General features: G+C 48.0%; 2 protein-coding genes across 2 annotated transcripts in view; both read left to right on the top strand.

Moving 5' to 3' along the window:
* Positions 1 to 2,847: 2,847 nt before the first annotated feature.
* Positions 2,848 to 11,995, top strand: LOC306925183 (uncharacterized protein; the record flags this gene model as incomplete). The annotated part of the gene is made up of 2 exons (XM_079503873.1): positions 2,848 to 2,893; positions 5,721 to 11,995. 2 exons carry the CDS (start codon positions 2,848 to 2,850, stop codon positions 11,054 to 11,056), a joined length of 5,382 nt encoding a protein of 1,793 aa, XP_079359999.1. The 3' UTR covers positions 11,057 to 11,995.
* A 5,129-nt stretch (positions 11,996 to 17,124) lies between these two features.
* znf576.1 (zinc finger protein 576, tandem duplicate 1) overlaps positions 17,125 to 25,399 on the top strand; it is a 58,741-nt gene continuing 50,466 nt past the window's right edge. The window contains exons 1-2 of the mRNA XM_079503872.1: positions 17,125 to 17,237; positions 20,326 to 21,409. Of these exons, the coding sequence (XP_079359998.1) occupies positions 20,413 to 21,409 (997 nt within the window). The 5' untranslated portion in view covers positions 17,125 to 17,237; positions 20,326 to 20,412. The remainder of the gene's footprint in view (positions 17,238 to 20,325; positions 21,410 to 25,399) is intronic.

The raw sequence follows: 25,399 nt of genomic DNA, 5'->3' as shown, positions 1-25,399 counted from the left end.
AGTGGTGTTTTTGAGCAGCTTGCACCGCTCAGTTCAGACGGGTGTGATTTTTATTATGCAGAGAATTGGAGTGTATTTTTGAGGGGCGCTAGACTCAGCTACATTCAGCTATTAGTGTAGATTTTCATCTTACACAAACATTGAATTCCCATTGACAATGCATGGATAATTTATGTCATGTGTCTGAGCAAATCTGCTTTTTTTGTCCTACACAAACATTGAATTCCCATTGACAATGCATGGATAATTTATGTCATGTGTCTGAGCAAATCTGCTATTTTTGTCCTACACAAACATTGAATTCCCATTGACAATGCATGGATAATTTACATCATATGTGTCTGAGCAAATTAATCGACATGTTACGTCATGATGATGTACGATGATAAGAGCGCCCCTCACTTAAGTTCACACGGGTGTGATTTTTATTTCTGAGATATAAATGTAATAATCCATAATTGGAGAAGTACCATTTATACACAGGTCTGTAATAAAGTAATGTTCTGGTGAAAACAGGGAGGGGAAGTGGGAGCAGGAACACAGGCTAGTTGAAACGGAAGATGAGTGGAGAAACACACCTCGCACCAAACGGTGTTCTCACAATAATAACTTCTCAGGCCTGCTTGTCATAACTGGTCTCTCTAACATTCACGAGGTCAGATAAGGCCAAGGCTAACGCAATAACACAGACATCACGGTCTTGTGAACACCAGGAATTATTCCGCCACAGTTTTTGCTTTGAAAACGGAAATCTCTCATCCTTTCTCTGTCTCAGCAACAACACACTCTCGCGGGATCTAGCACCAGTAACCATAGGACGTTTGTATAGCAGAGTGCCTCACAGCCTCGGCCTGATGGCCTCAAAAGTCTCATATCTCCCCAGAGCCATTGACAATTGCCTTTGGCTTAATGGTTAAGATGTTGGCTTTCCACGCGGGAGACCTGGGTTCGATTCCCGGGCATTACACGTTCACGAGATTTGCCGTTTGAAGGCGGTGCCTACTTAGGAGACCATTTGTAGGATTTGTGTACCATGTCGCTTTTCGTGGCTCCAATCGGGATGGACTATCTTCCTAAATGAACAATCTTTGACAGTCAGTAAGCAGTAAGCACTTCTTTGGTGTTGTCTTATCATCATCATCCTGGCCTGACCTAGCCTGGGTAAGGGGTTTACCCAGGCTAGGCCTGACCTGCTTAACCACATCAACCCTGGCTGGCGTGTTTGTTCTAGGCTTGTCATAATGGCCGAACAACATTCTGTGAAACATTTAGCAAAACATTCGATGTGTGGTGAGCTTTGTAGAGTGGCTATTTTCACAGCAGAGATTGTTCAACTGCTATTTTTAAACATTGTTGGATCCCCTGTGCACAGCAGAGAGATAACACACTTACTCCTCCAGGTACGAACTAAAACACTGACTGAAGCTGAAGTTAACATTCACAATTCACATTGTATTTGTTGTGTTCTCTTTCAATGTTTTTATTTGATTTTACATTACAAAAACAAAACAAAAGACAGAATCAACAACATGCCAGCAAATAATACAGAAAAAATAGCAGTCAGGTATACTCCCATCATACAGTTGAACTCATACTTGTTTAACTTATTCTCATACAGTTACACCCATACATATTACTCTTTTCCATTCCTCTTTTAAAAATCTTGCAATAGGTGACCAGTCTCTAACAAAGTCAGTAAGATTGCCTCTTAATACATATGATAACCTCTCCATTGGCAGTATCGACATGAGTTTTTCGTACCACAGTTTTATGTCAGGGGGATCCTCATCTAACCATTTTTGTAGAATTGTAAGCCGTGCGACATATAGGGCTATTCGTAAAATGTATCTATACCTTAAGTCATAATCAGAGTCTAAGCCCAGTACCAAGTTCACTGGGTTTAACTGTATCCTAATCTCAAAAACCTTCAATATCTCCCTTTGAACACTTAACCAAAATGTATATTTGTTGTGTCTCCATGTGTCTCCATGTCTCCAGAGTTCTGTTGTGTCTCCATGTCTCCAGAGTTCTGTTGTGTCTCCATGTCTCCAGAGTTCTGTTGTGTCTCCATGTCTCCAGAGTTCTGTTGTGTCTCCATGTCTCCAGAGTTCTGTTGTGTCTCCATGTCTCCAGAGTTCTGTTGTGTCTCCATGTCTCCAGAGTTCTGTTGTGTCTCCATGTCTCCAGAGTTCTGTTGTGTCTCCATGTCTCCAGAGTTCTGTTGTGTTGACATGTCTCCAGAGTTCTGTTGTGTTGACATGTCTCCAGAGTTCTGTTGTGTCTCCATGTCTCCAGAGTTCTGTTGTGTCTCCATGTCTCCAGAGTTCTGTTGTGTTGACATGTCTCCAGAGTTCTGTTGTGTCTCCATGTCTCCAGAGTTCTGTTGTGTTGACATGTCTCCAGAGTTCTGTTGTGTCTCCATGTCTCCAGAGTTCTGTTGTGTTGACATGTCTCCAGAGTTCTGTTGTGTCTCCATGTCTCCAGAGTTCTGTTGTGTCTCCATGTCTCCAGAGTTCTGTTGTGTCTCCATGTCTCCAGAGTTCTGTTGTGTTGACATGTCTCCAGAGTTCTGTTGTGTCTCCATGTCTCCAGAGTTCTGTTGTGTCTCCATGTCTCCAGAGTTCTGTTGTGTCTCCATGTCTCCAGAGTTCTGTTGTGTTGACATGTCTCCAGAGTTCTGTTGTGTCTCCATGTCTCCAGAGTTCTGTTGTGTTGACATGTCTCCAGGGTTCTGTTGTGTTGACATGTCTCCAGAGTTCTGTTGTGTCTCCATGTCTCCAGAGTTCTGTTGTGTTGACATGTCTCCAGAGTTCTGTTGTGTTGACATGTCTCCAGAGTTGTGTCTCCATGTCTCCAGAGTTCTGTTGTGTCTCCATGTCTCCAGAGTTCTGCAGTCCCACAATGAAGGAGAGATAATCTCATCTCTCACTAGTCCACCTCCATCACTATAATGCCAGTCTAGCCTTAAAGGTGTAGTGCAACGGAAATGGTGGGCATTTTATTCTAAAGTTTTAGCTTGAAACTTGACAAGTTTCGGAACCAATCAGAGCGTCGCATCCCTCCAGGCTATGGGTCCTATACGTCCGTCTCATGCACAGTGGTTTGTTTACAAAGTGACAGAGAGACGGGAGGAAAGCCAGGGGATGTTTTTCTAACCTGTACACAACCTATATAGCCTAGTAGCCAACAAGTGAACCCGGACATGTTGAGTACACCAACGTTTTATGTTGTAAATGTTTAGTATGGGTCCCCAGCATGGAGAAACTGCCGGATGCTAAATTGCATATGTTGAGCAATTTTTATAATTGGCATAATATGTGACCATACCAAAATTTCATCATGCTTTATCTAGCATGTGATGTGTCAAACTAGGGGGGTTTCATGATGCTGAATCCATTCCAAGCATTAGTTTTGCAAAAAAAACACTCATTGGGCTTAAAACGGCCATGCCCACTTGCCCAAATGTGCTGACATCATCAATTTGTGATGACGGCATTGGCCGTTTTTAGCCCAATGAGTGTTTTGTTTGCAAAACTAATGCTTGGAATGGATTCAGCATCATGAAAACCCCCTAGCTTGACACATCACATGCTACATAAAGCATGATGACATTTTTGAATATTTTGCCTTCTATAGGTTGTAATTGGTATGGTCACATATTATGCCAATTATGAAAAATTGCTCAACATATGCAAGTTAGCATCCGGCAGTTTCTACATGCTGGGGACCCATACTCAACATTTATAACATCAGTTTCTACATGCTGGGGACCCCTACTCAACATTTATAACATCAGTTTCTACATGCTGGGGACCCATACTCAACATTTATAACATCAGTTTCTACATGCTGGGGACCCATACTCAACATTTATAACATCAGTTTCTACAGGCTGGGGACCCATACTCAACATTTATAACATCAGTTTCTACATGCTGGGGACCCAAACATTTATAACATAAAACCTTGGTGTACTCAACATGTCCGGGTTCACAATGGGGCTCTATGGGCTGGCTACTAGACTAATATGGGCCATTCTACCGAATTGGTTCAAAGTTGGAAATTGTGTGAAATTTGTATGCTATTTTGGAAAAACATTTACCATATTCATGTTGCACCAGATCTAAGGGACACATATTTAGTAAAGGCACAGTCAATTATCATATTGTATTTTAATAATTTTTGGAATATCTCTCCTCTCCCAAAACTTGTCACTACCGAAACATAGACTTTTATTTTCGAATAAAGATACTTTTTTTAATTCCCCCCTGTACAGACCATTTTTAAGAATTTATGTAGGTGGTTCCACAATTAAATACATTTAAATTGTTATGTTAACACATTTTCTTTTATGTTGAATTATTGAGAGTAATCAAAATCTAAACGCAATATTCTTAGTAAAATGTATAAAGTTGATTATATTGATTTCAGCATTATTTGTAGTTACACCTAACCAATCATGATCTTAAAATATTGGTTGATAACTCACTATCTTTGATTTTAGACAAAACCACTGTTTCAGTAGTGACTGCACTGTTTCAGTAGTGACTGCACTGTTTCAGTAGTGACTGCACTGTTTCACTAGTGACTGCACTGTTTCGGTAGTGACTGCACTGTTTCACTAGTGACTGCACTGTTTCAGTAGTGACTGCACTGTTTCGGTAGTGACTGCACTGTTTCACTAGTGACTGCACTGTTTCGGTAGTGACTGCACTGTTTCGGTAGTGACTGCACTGTTTCAGTAGTGACTGCACTGTTTCGGTAGTGACTGCACTGTTTCGGTAGTGACTGCACTGTTTCAGTAGTGACTGCACTGTTTCGGTAGTGACTGCACTGTTTCAGTAGTGACTGCACTGTTTCGGTAGTGACTGCACTGTTTCGGTAGTGACTGCACTGTAGTGACTGCACTGTTTCGGTAGTGACTGCACTGTTTCAGTAGTGACTGCACTGTTTCGGTAGTGACTGCACTGTTTCGGTAGTGACTGCACTGTTTCGGTAGTGACTGCACTGTTTCGGTAGTGACTGCACTGTTTCAGTAGTGACTGCACTGTTTCGGTAGTGACTGCACTGTTTCAGTAGTGACTGCACTGTTTCGGTAGTGACCACAGCATTGTCTTCACAATGCGGTGCCATAGTCACTTAACTATTTTGCTAAATATTAACTCATAAGATGCTTTACATTTGCTCAAGCTACTACTAGAATTAAGTACATTAAAAAGCATAAACATCCAATTTTGTCACTACCGAAACAATCATGTCACTAATTAGTGACATTGTTTCGGCGGTCCCATTGTTCCGGTAGTGACAATTTTATCTAGTTTTTAGCTTAACTCTACAATGCTAGGCAAAAATGGCTAAGAAAAACAGTGTTGAACTGATCTACATGGATAGAAACATCACATTTAGCAGAAAAACCAAAATAGTTTATAATTTATGAGAAATGATGTGTTTCGGTAGTGACAATCCTTAAAACCACACACTGATTTTCAGACTTTGGAAGACATTAATTTCAGACTGAAGTAAACTAGCTACTGATCATTTGGCCAAGATGAACATGAAGTCTATGTCACTTCTTGGTGAAGAGTGTGGGGGGGCAAAAACCATTGCAAAATAATTTTGCTCTGGGCGCTGGGCGTTACTAATTGATTGAACGGAGAACTCCGCCCTTGACGCTCAGGGTGTTAATGTGTGACCTGATGTTCTCCTCTCTATTGTTTTAGGGGACGGGCCTGTCCTCTCCCAGGATGGTGGAGATGGAGGGGACGGGCCTGTCCTCTCCCAGGATGGTGGAGATGGAGGGGACGGGCCTGTCCTCTCCCAGGATGTCCTCCAGGATGTCCTCCAGGATGTCCTCTCCCAGGATGGTGGAGACGCTTCCATAGGGGACGGGCCTGTCCTCTCCCAGGATGGTGGAGACGCTGTCCTCTCCCAGGATGGTGGAGACGCTTCCATAGGGGACGGGCCTGTCCTCTCCCAGGATGGTGGAGACGCTTCCAGCAACGAGTCGGCCTACACTGAGAATCACCCTCAGCCCACCCAAGAAGACCACTCCACAGAAGACCCCCGACCACACAACCAGGACCACCAACCACACGACCAAGACCCCCAACCACACAGCCAAGACCCCCAACCACACAGCCAAGACCACCAAACACACAACCAAGACCACCAACCACACAACCAAGACCCCCAACCGGACAGTTCACCTTTTCCAGAAATCCGCGGTCCCGAATCGGGCGACTTGAGTGCGCCGGCCGGCAGGAAGACGACCAAATGCACCTACGAGTGTCCAGACTGCGGGAAGACGTACGGCCAGCTGGGCTACCTGCTGAACCACCAGCGGGTCCACCGGCAGGCCTCCAAGTCTCTGGTCCTGGAGCTGGAGCAGCTGAAGAAGAAGTCGTTCCGCTGCGAGACGTGCGGCCGGAGCTACTCGCGAGCCTCCGCCCTGGACGCCCACCGCCGCTGTCATGAGGGGAAGCTGATCAAGAGGAAACTGAGCCGCTCGCGAAGCGACGGCAAGCGAGCGCGAGCCGCCGCCACCGTTCACACCGAGGGGTCTGTAGTAGGAGACGATGTCGGCGACACCGAAAGGCTCCTAGGAGGGGACGCCAAAGGGGACGAGGGTGCAGGACACGCTGATCTCACTGAGGGGCGCGTAGAGGACATGGGTGCAGGGGACAATGTCCTCACTGTAGGGGCCCCGGTAGGGGACAATGTCCTCACTGGACAGCCTGTAGTGGCCCAGAGTGCAGGGGACACCGAGGGCCCCAAAAGGCACGAGAGTGCAGCAGAGACTGTTCCTACCGGCAGGGCGAACGAGAACGGTCCAAATCGGACCGCCGATACCACCGCCGCCACCACGCCCAGCGACGACTCTTTTAAGTGCACTTGTGGCAAATCGTTTCCCGCCCTGTCCCGCCTGAAGACGCACCAGCGCTTCAGCCGCAACGTGCAGTGCACCCCGGAGCAGCCAAAAGCCACGCCCAAGAAAGCCTTCCAGTGCACCGAGTGCAGCAAGACCTTCGGCGGCCACATCGCCCTCGTCAACCACCAGCGCTGGCACGCCAACCGCTCGGCCAACGTCGGCAAGAAGTTCCCGTGCGAGGAGTGTGGAAAGGTCTTCATGACGCTGACCTTCTACTACAAGCACCAGCGCTTGGCCCACAGCGAGGACACGGCAGCCAAGTCCTTCCTCAACCAGGTGTGCCAGCTGCAGAAGAAGGCCTTCGAGTGTCCCGACTGTGGGCTGAAGTTCTCCAGGGCGTCGGCGCTTCAGTCCCACCAGCTCCATCACACCGATGTGTTCAGGGGCGACGAGAAGGAGCCTCCTCTTCCGGCCCGTCCTGTAGTCCCGGAGAAGCCCTCGCAGTACAGCAAGGAGGAGGCGCAACGCGCGTTGGCGCTCGTAGACGACACCCAGGCCACCTTACACACTGTCACACAGGCCACCTTACACACTGTCACACAGGCCACCTTGCACACTGTCACACAGGCCACCTTGCACACTGTCACACGGGCCACCTTGCACCCCGCCACAACCGAGGAAGACTCCGGCGAGTTTGCCAACGTCGAAGGAGACGAGGGGGAGGAAGATGACTCGGAGGAGGGTTACGAAACGGCGGATTTTCACGTGGAGGTGATCAGCGCAAGCGAATCCGAAGAGGAGAACGAGGTGGAGAACGTGCAAGACCTGAACCCTGATCTGGAGCTGCTGTGCGAGTCCGACCAGGAGAATAACGCGGTCTCTGTGAGCACGTTGGTTTCCAAGCCTGGAGGAGTGGATCTGAAAATTGTGCAGATAGACTTTGAGGCGGCCGGTGATGACCGGGTGGCGAGGCCGGAATCAGAAATGACAAAGGTTGAGCGTAAAGCGTCTCAGCATCAGCAGGACCGGTCCACTCATCAGCAAGACGCGTCCACTCATCAGCAGGACGGGTCCACTCATCAGCAGGACGGGTCCACTCACCACCAGGACCGGTTCCACTGTCCAGAGTGTCCCCGCTGGTTCTGCAGCCCGTCGTCGCTGCGCGTCCACAGGCTGTGGCACGGCGTCCTCAAGAACAAGCTGTCTCGACGCGACCCGGGGAAACCCAAGAAGGTCTACACGTGCGACACGTGCAGCCACGAGACCTTCAATCGCGTCACGCACTGCAATCACATTCTGAAGCACAAGTACCTCAAGCAAGCCGCCGGGCTTCGGCCGAACGACCTGAGGTGCGACGAATGCGGGAAAGAGTTCTCGCGCGTGTCCGCGCTGATCTCTCACCAGATGCAGCATGCCAAAAGGAAGCCGTACTCGTGCCCGGACTGCATGACCTCTTACTCTAGCGCGAGCGGCTTGTTTGACCACAAGAAACGCTGCCCCGGTCAAACCCCCGCCGATGAGGACGGCCCGACGGCTAAGAAAGCGTTCAATCCGACGAAGACTCTCCTCGGTCCAAAGATCTATCACTGCGAACAGTGCAGGAAGGGCTTCTGGTCCCTGGGAGCGTACTCGCACCACAAGCAGAGTCCCAACCAGTGCGCCGACATGAGGCAACGGAACGGCCCCAACCCCGTCGCCAACGGACACTCGCGCTCCTCCCACGGCGGCCGCAAGGTGGCGTGTCCCGTGTGCGGCAGGAAGTTCCGGCACCAGGGCATCATGAAGTCGCACATGCGCAAGCATGAGGACGGTAACCACACGTGCGAGCTGTGCGGCCGCTCCTTCCGCCTCTTCTCCAGCCTGCTGCGGCACGGCGTGGTGCACCGGGCCCACCAGGTGGCGCTGCCGCCCCCCAGCAAGTCCTTCCAGCATCAGGTGGAACAGGTGCAGAAGAACACGTACAGCTGCCCCGACTGCGGCAAGCTGTTCTCGCGGGCCAAGGCCCTGCAGTTCCACATGAGGAGCCACGGCTACGAGAGCGGCTACTCCCCGTCCTCGCCCACCCGGCCCTCCTCTGTCACCACCCTGGAGGCGCTGCAGTGTCCCACGTGCCTCGCCCACTTCGACAGGAAGTCCTCCTTACGGGCTCACCGGAAACTGTGCGTCAAACGGGAAATGGATGCCCCTCCGGCCGATGACGGCGGAGGCACGACGGCGGCTGAAAACGCGGTCGCGGCCGAAATCAAAACGGAACAGCAGACGCCGTCGTCGGGCGCCTCGGAGAACGCCAGCGGTGGTGGCGGCTCGGCGAGGTTACAGTACAAGTGCAAAGAGTGTCCGAAGAGCTTCCCGGTGGCCGGAGCGCTGAACTTCCACAAGAGAATCCATCGGCAAGGTCACAACTCCAAGGTCAAAGCGAAACTGGCCCTGTCCGCGGTGTTCCACAAGAAGTCGACGCACGGAGACGAAACTGTGGGGTCGTTCTTGTGCTCAGAGTGTGGTAGACGGTTCACCACCAACTCGGCCCTCGGAACTCATAAGCGTTGGCACGCAGATAAGAAATTTGCCATTTCCCTGGTAAAAGGAGGCGACTGGAAACACGACACGAACCCGACAGCGAGCGATGTGCCGTATCGGTGTCAGAACTGTGGCAAGGGCTTTTTCTACCTGTGCGTTTTCCGGCGTCACCAGATCTTCTGCGCCCCGCCGCCGCCGAGTCAGGCCAAAGCTGGCGAGACGCGGCCCGAGCCAGGCGAGAGTGCAGAGGGTGCAGAACTGCCATGTCCAGAATGCGACAAAACCTTTGTACTCGATTCGTTGCTAGCCGTTCACTACGAGAGCGAGCACTGCGCCACTTTGAAATCTGCAGATCCTCCCGGAGAACCCTCGCCGCTCAGCTCGGCTGACCAGGCCCCAGAACAGCCCGGTGCCACCGACGCCACCCCCAGCGGCACCGGCGCCAACCCCAGTGACCCTGAACCCGCCCCGTTGATTGTAAGAGGCAGAGTTCAGTGTCCTCTTTGTCGCATGACGTTTGCAAAGCTCAGAGGCCTGCGTGCCCACCATTGGCAGGCTCATGCCACGCACACAAAGGACAATTCCAAATCTCCCATTGCTGCCGCAGATAACTTGGCCACGAGTGGCCATGAAGCCAAACACACCCAAAGGATTACCGTCGCAAACAACGGCGTCACTGCTGTGGTCAAACGCAAAAGGAGGAGGAAGAGGATCGGGATCAAGTCGAACACCCGGGGGGCTTTCCCCTGCCCGCTCTGCGGGAAGAAGTACAGCTCGCCCGGGGCCCTCCACAACCACAAAAAGACGTGCCTTGAGCTTAAGCAAGAGCCCACCCCGCACCAGGAGCCCATCCCGCACCAGGAGGTGACTCCGAAGCGGGGGTCTCCTCACAAGCAGGGGCCGAGTCCAAAGCGCCGCCAGGAGCCGCCGGCCGTAAAGCAGGAGCCGCCGGCGGTAAAGCAGGAGCCACCGCTGCGAGAGTCTCGGCTCCCCGAAGCGGCGGCCGAGGTGGTGCAGCGCGCGTCGCCCGGCCGCGTGTCCGAGCACCACTCGGTCAAATACCTCTTCAAGTGCAGCAAGTGCGGCAAAGCCTTCCAGACGGAGGAGCAGCTGGGAGCGCACAGGACGGCGGGACGCAGCCGGCCGTACTGCTGCGCCCTGTGCTGCAGCGGCTACTGGACGGAGATGCAGCTGCAGCAGCACCTGGTGTGGCACGACGAGGTGCGCCGCCGGCTGCCCATCGAGCTCCGCTACCGGCTCAGTGCCGCCGTCACCCCCTCCAGGCCTCCCAAGTCCGGTCCGGCCCCCTCCGTCGACCCGGCCGCCCGGCCGCAGACCACCGCCACCACCAGCCACAAGTGCCAGCACTGCGGGAAGTCTTTCCTTTCGCCGACCGCGCTGGCGAAACACGAGGCTCAGCACGGCCCGGGCGACCTCGACGCCGACACGTACACGTGCCCGTACTGCCCGAGGACCTTCAGCGACGTTCAGGCCCTCATCGACCACCACCAGAAATGCATGGGCGAGTTCACGGGGCAGCCCCCCGCCACCCCGCCGGCGACCACCGAGCACGCCGCCGGAGACCTCAGCTGTCTGGAATGTGGAGTGTCTTTCAGTCTGGAGACCGAGTTGCACCAGCACTACATGGAACATGCTCGCGGATCATGCTAGCGCTACATGGATGGAACATGCTAGCGCTACATGGAACATGCTCGCGAATTATGCTAGCGCTACATGGATGGAACATGCTAGCGCTACATGGAACATGCTCGCGGATCATGCTAACACTACATGGAACATGCTCGCGGATCATGCTAACACTACATGGAACATGCTTGCGGACCATGCTAGCGCTACATGGATGGAACATGCTAGCGCTACATGGAACATGCTCGCGGATCATGCTAGCGCTACGTGGAACATGCTCGCGGATCATGCTAACACTGCATGGAACATGCTCGCGGATCATGCTAACACGGCATGGAACATGCTCACGGATCATGCTAGCGCTACATGGAACATGCTCGCGGATCATGCTGGCGCTACGTGGAACATGCTCGCGTATCATGCTAGCGGATCATGCTAACACTACATGGATGGAACATGCTAGCGCTACGTGGAACATGCTCGCGGATCATGCGAGTCATGCGACTGACTGAACACGACTGCAGTAGATTGTGGAGGCTACGCGGTAGTCTTACTACCTCAAAAGAAGAAAATGCAGATGGACCTTGAGACTGATGAGACTGATGGAACCATTTTGATCTGTTATTCTCTCTTAACAGAAATGCTGTAAAAAAAGGAAAAAAAGACTAGTGTTCTTATTCTCAGGTTGTTGTTCACACTGGACTTCATTGCTAGAATAATGTGTATAAACTAAAGAGTGTATCGTTTCATGAGAATGAATCTCCGTTGTAACAATCCACTGGTATGGAGGGAGGGGGGAGAAAAAATACAAGTTGCCTTTTTTCTGCACAGACTGAGGTCTGGCGTAGCCGGACGATACGAGCTCTGCGACTACTGATACGTCTGCACAGACTGAGGTCTGGCGTAGCCGGACGATACGAGCTCTGCGACTACTGATACGTCTGCACAGACTGAGGTCTGGCGTAGCCGGGCGATACGAGCTCTGCGACTACTGATACGTCTGCACAGACTGAGGTCTGGCGTAGCCGGACGGTACGAGCTCTGCGACTACTGATACGTCTGCACAGACTGAGGTCTGGCGTAGCCGGACGGTACGAGCTCTGCGACTACTGATACGTCTGCACAGACTGAGGTCTGGCGTAGCCGGGCGATACGAGCTCTGCGACTACTATAGGAGGAAACCTTTATTATTGAAAGGCTCTATACGTCAAATCACTGACGAACCTAAACCCATAATCCTGATCCCGTCACAATGTGGAGGTCCGCCCTCAAGGGTTTTGTTATTTTTTTCTTTTTCATTGGTTCTGCAATGCTGCTGTTTTTCCCCACATTTCCTTATTTTTTTCCACACAGTTTTAGTCTATATTCGTTGCATTTATAGAGCGTCGCAGTCCCGCCCCCTCGAGAGACCCGGAAAAGAATTCCCCGTTCATTTTCCTCATAGGCTTTTCAGAAAGTATTTATTTAAAGACGTTTACACCGTGGACAAAGACAACTCTTGTCGTGACAAATCATGACAATAAACACAATGTTTTGGGCCAAACAAATAATTAGAAAGTAGAAAAAAACACTTTTTTTGTTGTTTTTCTTCTTTGTAATTATTTGTTTGGTCCAAAACATTGTGTTTGTTGTCATGATTTGTCACGACTCGAGTTGGCTTTGTACGACGCTTAAAAGGTCTTTAAATAAATACTTTTTGAAATGTCTATGGGAAAAATGCATTGGGATTATTTCCTGGGCCTGGCGTCGTCATGAAAGGGGGCGGGACTGGGCCTGGCGTCGTCATGAAAGGGGGCGGGACTGCGACGCTCTATATCTCTGGTGGAGGGACATGCCCCCCCCCCCCCCCCCCCCATATCAAACTTACATAATGTATGTATGTAGGTGTAGGGCTGGGCCATGTGGACAAAATCATACTGTTGGCCAAATACCTCAATTACCATTTTGTGACGATACCTTTCGTCTCTTTTTGTTTTCACGGCTCTGGCAGAGATTCTCAACCAGTTTAATTTCAAGGACCCCCAGTTTGACATACATTAGTCTACGGAAACCCCCCTTTAATGTAATTTCTATCTCTGGGACCCCCCAATTCATATTGTAAAATCAATGTTAATTTAACTCTCAGAGTGTACAAATGGAACAGTTTATTTGTACACTCAGAGTTCCACACCCATAAGGGTCCATTTGGTTCCAAACTATCATTTAGCTGGGGACCCCCCTGGAACTCCATCAAGGACCCCTGGGGGTCCCCGGACCCTACTTTGGGAACCACTGTATTATAATATTTATATATTGCTCAGCCCTATGCCCATCATATATTAAAGGGGCATTCCACTCTTTTTCAACATTTTACTATGTCATTACTATACCTTCTGTGTTTCCTAGAACTGTAAGTATAGTATATGAAAAAAACCATTAACATGGTGAAACACATCTTGATGACATCATCAAGATGTGTTTCACCATGTTAATAATTTTTTCCAGATCTCCAGTTCTAGGAAACACAGAACAGCTCTAAGGTATATTAATGACATAGTAAAATGTTGAAAATGAGTGGAATGCCCCTTTAAACATGCAATCTTGGTTCTAATTGAAAAGCCTCTGATTTTGAAAACTTGCATCCCCAGTTAATTATTCCTCTTTTGATACTTGAATGACGTTCTGTTGTACATAGACAAGGAGGGGGGGGGGGGGGGGGGAGACAAATCAATTTGTACAATCTAATCAACGTGAACCTGACTTATTTGTGAGATTCTTGACTGCACCGATATTGGCCTGTTACAGTATGTAGATCTGTACTGCATAATGTTGCTTATACAACACAATGGGTTTCCATTGGGAAATGATTCACCACTAAACCATGACGTTTACTTGTGTATGTAATAATTAGCTTTTCGAGATGTTATTGGGGGATATTTCACTTTCAAATCAAATAAACATTGGAAACGCGGACCCGCCTCACGCATTAGAAGGACTATCAGTCTCCAGAACCAAGGACGGGCGTTTTAGACCCATTTAGACCTGAGGACGATTGTAAAAAAAAAAAAAGACTTCTAAATCTTGACAGAAACCTATGTTTCTGTCAGTGGTGCTCAACCTTTTTCATGTCAAGGAGCCCCAGAATTATCTGTATTTGGCCGTCGACCCCCATGTGAAAATATGTAGTTCCAGGGACCCCCCCAGAAGCAAAGATTTTAGTTAAAAACGTACGCACTGAAAGAATATATATTCAAAGATTTGCGCCACAATTTCACGATTTTTCAAAAATAGCAGAGTGCCGCGCTATGAACTTGTAGATCTGCTATTTTTCAACAGCTAAAGCATAACATAATGCTTAAAACACCAACAGGGGTTCCCGCCCCAAAATGGATTAAAATGGAGCTTGAAGTTATCGACCATGAACGTGAAATATCCCTTAAGTTCCTCCGTTTGTGGAAAGCATTAATTGCAACAGTTGAGTACATGTGGACGTTCTGTTCATTGTGGGCTAGCTGTTAGGTGTTGTATTGGCTTAGTAAAGCAGACGTTAACTAGGTTAAAGACAGTTTGTACTGTAGTACTATTTAAATGTACGCACATCATTGTTTCCAAGCTAACCTCGAAGCATTACTGTACAAGTTGTAGATTTCACAATGAAGGAACAATTGGATAAAAGTGCTTGAAAATTAAATTGAAGTTGATGTGTACAGAGTATTGCGTTGTGTGTGTCCGTGCCCGTCCTACACGTGCGCCGTGTGTTTGATGCATGTGTGAGTGGATTCTTATTCGTTATTTGTAGTATCTTGTGCCGTTTAAAAAATAATTCTATGCTAGAAGGCTTTCTTACCTTTATTTGTAGTTATGTCTATGAGGCAGTTCTCTGGGCAATATTGGTAGAGGGCGCAGCGGAGTAACTAAAAGTTTTTTTTCCCCGGTGGAAACAAAATCCCTTTTTGTTCAAAAAGTACCGTTTATACGTGTGGTGGGGGGCTCAGAGTGCATCCACTAAGGAAAGTAGGCTTTCTAATGACACAACCCGCCTTTGTTTTGGTGAGTAGCAAAAACGTTCTTTTAAAATACGCTAAAGAGGAGAGGCTGGTCTGATTTCGAATGAAACGTTTTCGATGAAAGTCCCATAGCCTTATACTGCAGGGTAGAAGCAGTAGAAGGCTATGGACCAGAGCTACCTTGGACTTAATTGCAGGTACCCACTTAACCCATTACTTTAGCTATTGAAAAATAGCATATCTACAAGCTCATAGCCGCTCATAGCGCAGCATCAAGTGCCGCGCAACGAGCTTGTAGATCAAAAGTTGAAATGCGAAAATGGAAGCCATCGTTCTCACAATAATAATAATCAAAACATTTTTGTAAAAAAATCGTGTTTTAAAAGAAATCTGTTTAACGACCATGTCACTGGTGGACGGGTTTCTGAACTGCCCACATCCCTCCTATGAGAGAGACTGAGTAGACACAAATAGTGCCATTTTATCATGATTATTAGTGTGGACCTATTATATGAAGTATTGTTGAAAAGTGGTGAAATGGTCCTTTAAAGGGAAAAAGAGACATGAAATGACATGACATTCATGGACAGACCGGTGTCGCCACCTACAGGTTGGTTTTGGTCATCTCAGCAAGTGGATCCATTGATTGATTGAAATACTTAACAGTTTGCAAATAGTGCAATGGTAGATTATAATGATGATGCTAAAAGGGATAACACAAAAAGTGAGCTTGTTTTGTTTCCACTGTGGTCCTTCGTGTCTGGTTATTGGTTTACAATTTACAATTTAGGCATTTAGCAGATGCTCTTAATCCAGAGTGACTTACATTAGGCAGGAACAAAAGTATGGGAATACATCACATATATAAAATGCATTTATCAAACATGTGTAAGCTAAGAACGTAACTAGAACATATCTATATAATGACACTATACATATTAACTATACATATATACTATACTATGCTATACATATGTACTATGATGTGCTATGACTATATACAATGCAATTATTGTGCTGTCTACATAACATGCTATAAGTCTGTTTCAAATGCTATCTAAGTCTAAAAAGTGCTGTCTAAGGGGGGTTTCAGAAGAACACTGGTGGCCACTTCTCTTACTAACATGCAGTATAGTTGGGCATTTTGGAGGAAGAGGGGCTTATTTGGGAACATTGGGGTGAAAACACAATTTATGCTGGATGTGATATTTGATTAGTGATATGTTTTGGTAACACAAGCCTGAAATATATATAGCCTATTGGCTACTACATTTTCACAATTATTTTAGGGGGTGGGTGTACCGATACATCATTTATTGATTGATTGAAATATGTATTAACAGTTTGCAGAATTACAGTACATTTCAAGCACAACTCAATTCCAGATTGTTCCAGACCCACAGGAATGCACCCAGGGTGCCGGCCCGATTCCGGTGAGCCGCCCCGCGTCCTAAACGTTTGAGAAATGACAGAGTTACCGTGTGTGGGTCCCTCTACTGTACCCTCTATTGTACTCTACTGTACTGTCACTGTACTATACTAGCACACCCAAAATCACCATAATACAGTTAATATGTGCGTGTGTGTTTGTTAGGTTGCGCACAGGTGAAAAACAAACATGCTGTTTTCGTGCTCAGACATACATACCTACCCAGCCAGGCAGGCAGGCAAGCAGGCACCCACACACACCACTTAATAAAACATCACACCCGTGTGAACTGAGTGGTGCAACTCCCCCCCTTCCAACCCCCCCCCCCCCGCCCCCCCCTCTAAACCGTCTGCATCTTATTACCCATACTTCCACTCTCTCTCTCATTAGCAGGCAACAGTGCAATACTATCTCTCTGTCTCTGTTTCTGGCACGACAGCGCCCCTACTGGTACTCATGAGTCACACATGAGTCACACACAAACAAAGTCACAAACATAGGTTAACACGAGTCACAAACAGGTGAACAACACGGACATTGCTGTTCCTTGGAGGAGTGGTTGCACCACTCAAAAAAAAACGATGGGCGAGGAGGAGAGGGGGAGAAACACAACTACAAGTTCCATGATGCAACGCTGCGCTGACGTCACGGCCGGGGTCTGCAGCTGCAGGGCAGCAGGCAGTTTGGTGGTTGCTTTGCTTTGTGCAGCAGCAGAAAAAGAAGCGAAGCGACGCTGTCGGCCGGCCTGGGATGATCAGATCTGGGCGGATTGACTCGCATCTAGGCTAGGGTAGGTTATATCTACACCATCACCATCATCTCTATGCATTCACATACATGTGTGTGGGGGGGGGGGATCCATGATGCCGGGTCGATTCCGACTCTCCCCTCTGGATCAGCGGGGCTGATCGCGCATGAAATGAGGGCTAACAAGGCTATGATCGGTCACTACTGGTGGCGGTTGGTTGGTTGGTTGTTGTGTTTTATTATGATTTAGAATTTAGTCTGTTGGTTTGATTCACTGAGAAGTTCAAACGGTCCCCCACTCCAGTAGCTCTCATCGAGCTTATGGATCATGGAAGTAATAATAGAATGACTCCCATGTTGGCTAGAGGACCAACTAAAGCGAGATGTTAATTGGGTTATTATTTGAGTGTATAGTAGCCTATAGTGCTGCTCGACACAGCAGTCAGTCAGTGTCTGGTGTCTCGCTCCATCCCAGCCTCGATCCTTTCCTTTGTAATACAATTGTTATAAAGGCCATTCATTCATTCTCTCCCTCCCATCTGTCGACATGTCAACCTGCCCTGCCTGCCTGCCGACAGGACGGAGATTGATTTATACAACTACACACGCATGACCTAAACTAAATAACAATACAGTAATAATAGTACACGTGCCATTATTGTTGTACTGGCTTTATGACAACAATAAATATATTATAGAACATTTAGAGGGTGGGCGGCTACTTTCAAATCAACTATTTCTCATTTAAAGCACTAATAATTAAACCTGAAATAATTGTAATGAATACAATACAATGTTTCTCATAATTGGTATAAAAATAAATCACACTCGTGTGATATGAGGGGCGCTCTTATCTTCATACATATCACGCGGACGTAAAATGTAATGAACTGTTTTGATTGATTGAACAATGTATTTCACAGTATGCAGAATGGGTACATTTCAAAACGAAAGCACAAGTTGATGCCAAAACTGTTACTTTGTGAACGATCCATGATTAAGCATTATGCTTGTTTACAACAGGGTCCACCATTTCATCAGAACATTTAGAGACGTACAAATATACACTTCTATAAAAAACAGGAAATAATCATATCAAGAAAGGGAAAAACATGGGGGAAATGGGGTGGGGGGAGCTCAGACTTAAAGGAGAATTCCATATTAGAAGGCTTTCTTACCTTATTTGTAGTTGTTACGTCCCCACCAAAGAGGTCCAGGTGTTATTTGTAGTTGTTACGTCCCCACCAAAGAGGTCCAGGTGTTATTTGTAGTTGTTACGTCCCCACCAAAGAGGTCCAGGTGTTATTTGTAGTTGTTACGTCCCCACCAAAGAGGACCAGGTGTTATTTGTAGTTGTTACGTCCCCACCAAAGAGGTCCAGGTGTTTTTTGTAGTTGTTACGTCCCCACCAAAGAGGTCCAGGTGTTATTTGTAGTTGTTACGTCCCCACCAAAGAGGTCCAGGTGTTATTTGTAGTTGTTACGTCCCCACCAAAGAGGTCCAGGTGTTATTTGTAGTTGTTACGTCCCCACCAAAGAGGTCCAGGTGTTATTTGTAGTTGTTACGTCCCCACCAAAGAGGTCCAGGTGTTATTTGTAGTTGTTACGTCCCCACCAAAGAGGTCCAGGTGTTATTTGTAGTTGTTACGTCCCCACCAAAGAGGTCCAGGTGTTATTTTGTTATTTCCCCTACCATAAGCCCTCAATTAATTGAATTGCATTGAATTGAATGGGGCATTGGGGTGTTGTGCTAATTCGCTTATTTCCATCGCTGTATCCTCTCTTCATAATGTAAATAGTATCCCAAGCGGCACACTTTACTCCTTATTTAGATGGAAATAAGTGAATTAGCACAAAAACCCAACCCCCATTGAGGGCTTATATTAGGGGAAATAGCCAATAATGCACTTTTGCACAAAATAACACCTGGACCTCTTTGGTGGGGACGTAACCACTACAAATAACACCTGGACCTCTTTGGTGGGGACGTAACAACTACAAATAACACCTGGACCTCTTTGGTGGGGACGTAACAACTACAAATAACACCTGGACTTCTTTGGTGGGGACGTAACAACTACAAATAAAGGTAAGAAAGCCTTCTAGTATGGAATTCTCCTTTAATTTCCAAGGGCCAGTTTCACTTTGCACCCGTCCGTAGGTGCTCTGTTACTGTAGCTCAGTGCTGTACGGTTCTTGCTCAAATGGGAATCTCGATTTTCGTCCACAAGAATTGAGATCATCGTTTTCACATGATTCTCATTTTTTCCGTGAAAATATTCGTCTTTTATTCTGTAGTTGCTGAACATTACGGCGTTCAAAATGTATCACCTGGATGGACCCCTTTTGGTGTTAGCATTATGTTATGCTTTAGCTATTTTTGAAAAATCGAAGAACGACTGACATAGAAACATAGCTTTTTCAGAAAACTGTCAGGATGTAGAAGACATTTTTAGAATCTGATCTCAGGTCAAAAAAACAGACAACCTCAAAGGGCTTGACTTTAAAACCTTCCTCAAAGTCTCTTATACAAGAGTAACTCAAATGAATTGGACAGCCAACTAGTGCTGCACCATTCTCGCTCAAATGTAATAATAATAATGAATAGCATTTTTATAGCGCTTTTCTATGCACTACTACGTGCCTACTCAAAGCGCTTACAATGGTTCATTCATTCATTGGGAGGTGAAGCGACGAACAGTCGACGCCAGCGTCCTCACTTCCCACATTCACACACCAATGGTGGCGAGCTCACACCGACCGGCTCATAGGAGGCAATGTCTTGCCCAAGGACACTTCGACATGTGGACAGGAGGAGCCGGGATTCGACCCAGGGATCATTGGACGACCTGCTCTACCTCCTGAGCCACAGCCGCCCGATGTAGAAATTAGATCGCATAGGTGTCTGAATCTATAGATTTTGAATCCTTTCTCGATTAATTGTGTAGCACTATGGTGTGTGTGTGTGTGTGTGTGTGTGTGTGTGTGTGTGTGTGTGTGTGTGTGTGTGTGTGTGTGTGTGTGTGTGTGTGTGTGTGTGTGTGTGTGTGTGTGTGTGTGTGTGTGTGTGTGTGTGTGTGTGTGTGTGAACTGAAGATGTGTGTCAATCACCGTATCACTCATTCTTCACAGGGTCGTCTTCATTTCACAGAGGTCTCCGTCCTCCCCTGAGGAGGCAGGCTGGGCGACCGTCCGTCCGTCAATCTCACCAAGAGGACGATGGAGACGATGGGGCTCGAACTGACAGAGCTGGACGAGGGATCACCGACCACTGACCCCGCACGGCCACTGCTGGACACTATGGACTATGGACTCCAAACCCTGGACACTGAGACGACGACGATAACAACGACGATGACGCAACAAGCGGTGGAGTACGAGCCCATTACTCCTGTCACAGGAAGTCCCACGAACTTCGACGGTGTGATGTCGCTGATGAGCTCGCAGCCGCTGTTTGCCGCCGGCGAGGCGCTGATCATGCTGATGTCACAGCAGGAGGAGGAGTCTGCGGGAACGTCGTCTGCGCAGATGTTAACGTTGATGTCGTCACACCAGGAGTCTCTGGGAACGTCTGCAGGGAACGCTAGTGAAGCATTTACACTAATATCACAGCAGGAGTCTGTGGGAACGTCTGCAGGGAACGTTAGCGAAGCATTTACGCTAATCTCACAGCAGGAGTCTGTGGGAACGTGTGACGAAACATTAATGTTAATATCACACCAGGAATCTGTGGAAACAACTGACGAAACATTAATGTTTATATCACAGCGGGAGTCTGTGGGAATGACACATTCACATGCTGGTACCGAGACATCAGCACAGCCGCTATCGCAGGGTGAGACGGGTGCACAAGCTGGAGGTGGTGAGGCGGGTGCACAAGCTGGACGCAGTGAGACAGGGGGGGCACCAGCGGGTACGACGGGTACCGTGACTCCGCCAACGTCCGGTAAGAGTGCGGCGCAAACGGCGGGCGATCCGAGGACCGATGAGCCCTGCTCACGTGACGGCACCGAAGGGATGACGATGATGATGATCACGGGGAAGTCTAGCGGCTCTGCTCCGGGTTCCAAGGCCAGTCTCGGCCCTGCTGGCGGAGGAGGCCTGAAGAAGCTGGAGAAGGTAGGAGGACCTTTGCCCAGGAGGTACTTCCCGGGCAAAAGGCCTCTGGATCCTCTGAAGATGGACATGTCCAAGCCTGTGGTCATGCCTCTCTCGTGTGAGTTGTCTTTGCTTTTTGTCGGCCATGTTTGTTTACAGGATGTTGCATTGATGTTATTGTTGTGATATCCTGATGGCATAACGTGTTGTTTGTGTTCCGCTGTTTTTACTTACAGGAGAATTCCATGCTAGAAGGCTTTCTTACCTTTATTTGTAGTTGTTACGTCCCCACCAAAGAGGTCCAGGTGTTATTTGTAGTTGTTACGTCCCCACCAAAGAGGTCCAGGTGTTATTTGTAGTTGTTACGTCCCCACCAAAGAGGTCCAGGTGTTATTTTGTGCAAAAGCGCATTATTGGCTATTTCCCCTACCATAAGCCCTCAATCAATTGAATTGAATTGCATTGAATGGGGCATTGGGGTGTTGTGCTAATTCGCTTATTTCCATCGCTCAAAAATATTTTTTTTGTATATATCTTCTCTTCATAATGTAAATAGAATCCCAAGCGGCACACTTTACTACTTATTTCGATGGAAATAAGCGAATTAGCACAAAAACCCAACCCCCATTGAGGGCTTACATATGGGGAAATAGCCAATAATGCAGTTTTGCACAAAATAACACCTGGACCTCTTTGGTGGGGGCGTAACAACTACAAATAAAGGTAAGAAAGCCTTCTAGCATGGAATTCTCCTTTAATGCTTATTTTCTGCTTAGAATTAATGGTCAGATCTACAAGCTCACAACGTTGTAAGTGTTCCAAATTTCGACTTGTTTCTGTCACTCATTTCACCTCTAGTTGACCGGTGTCCCCCTTTTCCCCCCTCTGCCTCTTCGTTGAAAATAGCCGATCTACACACTAACAACAACACGCTGCATTGTTAATTCTTATGCGTTCTGAGCTTATAGATCAGCTGTTTTCAGCGAAGAGATTGTAGATTGGCATATTTTCGTCAAATGTTCACCTCTTATGACATGGTCAGAATAGGGATGATTCCTGTGGGTCCGCGGTCAAATACATATTCTTTTGGGAGGCCTTGGCACAAAACGGTTTGAGAACTATTGATTTGGAACTGGAAGGCATTTGTAGAATCCGCCTCAGGTCTTGGGATTTAGTCTCTTCATCATCATAACCTTTATTTCAACTGGGGGTACAGTTGAGGGGCAGGCCCTCATTTCAACTGGGGGTACAGTTGAGGGGCAGGCCCTCATTTCAACTGGGGGTACAGTTGAGGGGCAGGCCCTCATTTCAACTGGGGGTACAGTTGAGGGGCAGGCCCTCATTTCAACTGGGGGTACAGTTGAGGGGCAGGCCCTCATTTCAACTGGGGGTACAGTTGAGGGGCAGGCCCTCATTTCAACTGGGGGTACAGTTGAGGGGCACGCCCTCATTTCAACTGGGGGTACAGTTGAGGGGCAGGCCCTCATTTCAACTGGGGGTACAGTTGAGGGGCAGGCCCTCATTTCAACTGGGGGTACAGTTGAGGGGCAGGCCCTCATTTCAACTGGGAGTACAGTTGAGGGGCAGGCCCTCATTTCAACTGGGGGTACAGTTGAGGGGCAGGCCCTCATTTCAACTGGGGGTACAGTTGAGGGGCAGGCCCTCATTTCAACTGGGGGTACAGTTGAGGGGCAGGCCCTCATTTCAACTGGGGGTACAGTTGAGGGGCAGGCCCTCATTTCAACTGGGGGTACAGTTGAGGGGCAGGCCCTCATTTCAACTGGGGGTACAGTTGAGGGGCAGGCCCTCATTTCAACTGGGGGTACAGTTGAGGGGCAGGCCCTCATTTCAACTGGGGGTACAGTTGAGGGGCAGGCCCTCATTTCAACTGGGGGTACAGTTGAGGGGCAGGCCCTCATTTCAACTGGGGGTACAGTTGAGGGGCAGGCCCTCATTTCAACTGGGGGTACAGTTGAGGGGCAGGCCCTCATTTCAACTGGGGGTACAGTTGAGGGGCAGGCCCTCATTTCAACTGGGGGTACAGTTGAGGGGCAGGCCCTCATTTCAACTGGGGGTACAGTTGAGGGGCAGGCCCTCATTTCAACTGGGGGTACAGTTGAGGGGCAGGCCCTCATTTCAACTGGGGGTACAGTTGAGGGGCAGGCCCTCATTTCAACTGGGGGTACAGTTGAGGGGCAGGCCCTCATTTCAACTGGGGGTACAGTTGAGGGGCACGCCCTCATTTCAACTGGGGGTACAGTTGAGGGGCAGGCCCTCATTTCAACTGGGGGTACAGTTGAGGGGCAGGCCCTCATTTCAACTGGGGGTACAGTTGAGGGGCAGGCCCTCATTTCAACTGGGGGTACAGTTGAGGGGCAGGCCCTCATTTCAACTGGGGGTACAGTTGAGGGGCAGGCCCTCATTTCAACTGGGGGTACAGTTGAGGGGCAGGCCCTCATTTCAACTGGGGGTACAGTTGAGGGGCAGGCCCTCATTTCAACTGGGGGTACAGTTGAGGGGCAGGCCCTCATTTCAACTGGGGGTACAGTTGAGGGGCAGGCCCTCATTTCAACTGGGGGTACAGTTGAGGGGCAGGCCCTCATTTCAACTGGGGGTACAGTTGAGGGGCAGGCCCTCATTTCAACTGGGGGTACAGTTGAGGGGCAGGCCCTCATTTCAACTGGGGGTACAGTTGAGGGGCAGGCCCTCATTTCCAATGTAGCCCAGACCGCAAAATGCATTAATCAGTGATGTAAATAGGTTTATAATGTAATGAGTCCCAGGATGCAGGGATGGTCTTTTAGAAATGAGTCCCAGGATGCAGGGATGGTCTTTTAGAAATGAGTCCCAGGATGCAGGGATGGTCTTTTAGAAATGAGTCCCAGGATGCAGGGATGGTCTTTTAGAAATGAGTCCCAGGATGCAGGGATGGTCTTTTAGAAATGAGTCCCAGGATGCAGGGATGGTCTTTTAGAAATGAGTCCCAGGATGCAGGGATGGTCTTTTAGAAATGAGTCCCAGGATGCAGGGATGGTCTTTTAGAAATGAGTCCCAGGATGCAGGGATGGTCTTTTAGAAATGAGTCCCAGGATGCAGGGATGGTCTTTTAGAAATGAGTCCCAGGATGCAGGGATGGTCTTTTAGAAATGAGTCCCAGGATGCAGGGATGGTCTTTTAGAAATGAGTCCCAGGATGCAGGGATGGTCTTTTAGAAATGAGTCCCAGGATGCAGGGATGGTCTTTTAGAAATGAGTCCCAGGATGCAGGGATGGTCTTTTAGAAATGAGTCCCAGGATGCAGGGATGGTCTTTTAGAAATGAGTCCCAGGGACATTTGATGAGTCCCACTTCAAAGTCAAATTTCGCCATTTTTACAAATTGCAGCATTTAACTCCCATTTCATTTTATATGGTTATAATGTGGTTATATTCATGTAGAAAACAGGAGAAGAAATGATTATTATAACTAAAGCTAGCAAAATAAACTAGAATAAAAAAAACAGTACAGTAGTGCATCCCGTGGATGCAGAGGTCGTTGTTTTATTGCGTCCCTTAACTATAAACTGCGTTTCGGGATGCAAAATGCACCCTACTTTAATATCTGATTAATGTTACATTATTATACAGCATCAATATTAAATGTATATCAATTCAAAACAGAAAATGCTCAAAAACGAATAATATTCAAAGAACTAAAACAGGCAATGTATGTAAGAAAATTAAAACGGTTACAGTCTCGAACAAAAGTGTTCCCCTGAATCGACCCGAGGAAGACGGTGATGTGATCTTTAACCCATTCTGGGCGGGAACCCCTTTTGGTGTTAGCATTATGTCATGCTTTAGCTATTGAAAAATAGCAGATCTACAAGCTCATAGCGCGGCACCGAGTGCCGCACTACGAGCTTGTAGGTCTGCTATTTTTGAAAAATCGTAAAAATGTGGCGCAAATCTTTTAATATATATTCTTTCAAAGTGAATGTTTTTAACTCGGGTCTAAATTTAAGGACTGGAGCTCATTCTGAGCAAATGGAGGCTCTGAGAGAGAACTCTACCTGGCCTCTAGCTGTGTGTGAGAGAGAACTCTGCCTCGCCTCTAGAGGCTCTGAGAGA

The sequence above is a fragment of the Electrona antarctica genome, assembly GCF_951216825.1.
Source record: "Electrona antarctica genome assembly, chromosome: 6".
Taxonomy (NCBI): Eukaryota; Metazoa; Chordata; class Actinopteri; order Myctophiformes; family Myctophidae; genus Electrona; species Electrona antarctica.
Note: the sequence above shows the minus strand (reverse complement) of the source record. Positions and strands in the feature narration are given on the sequence as shown.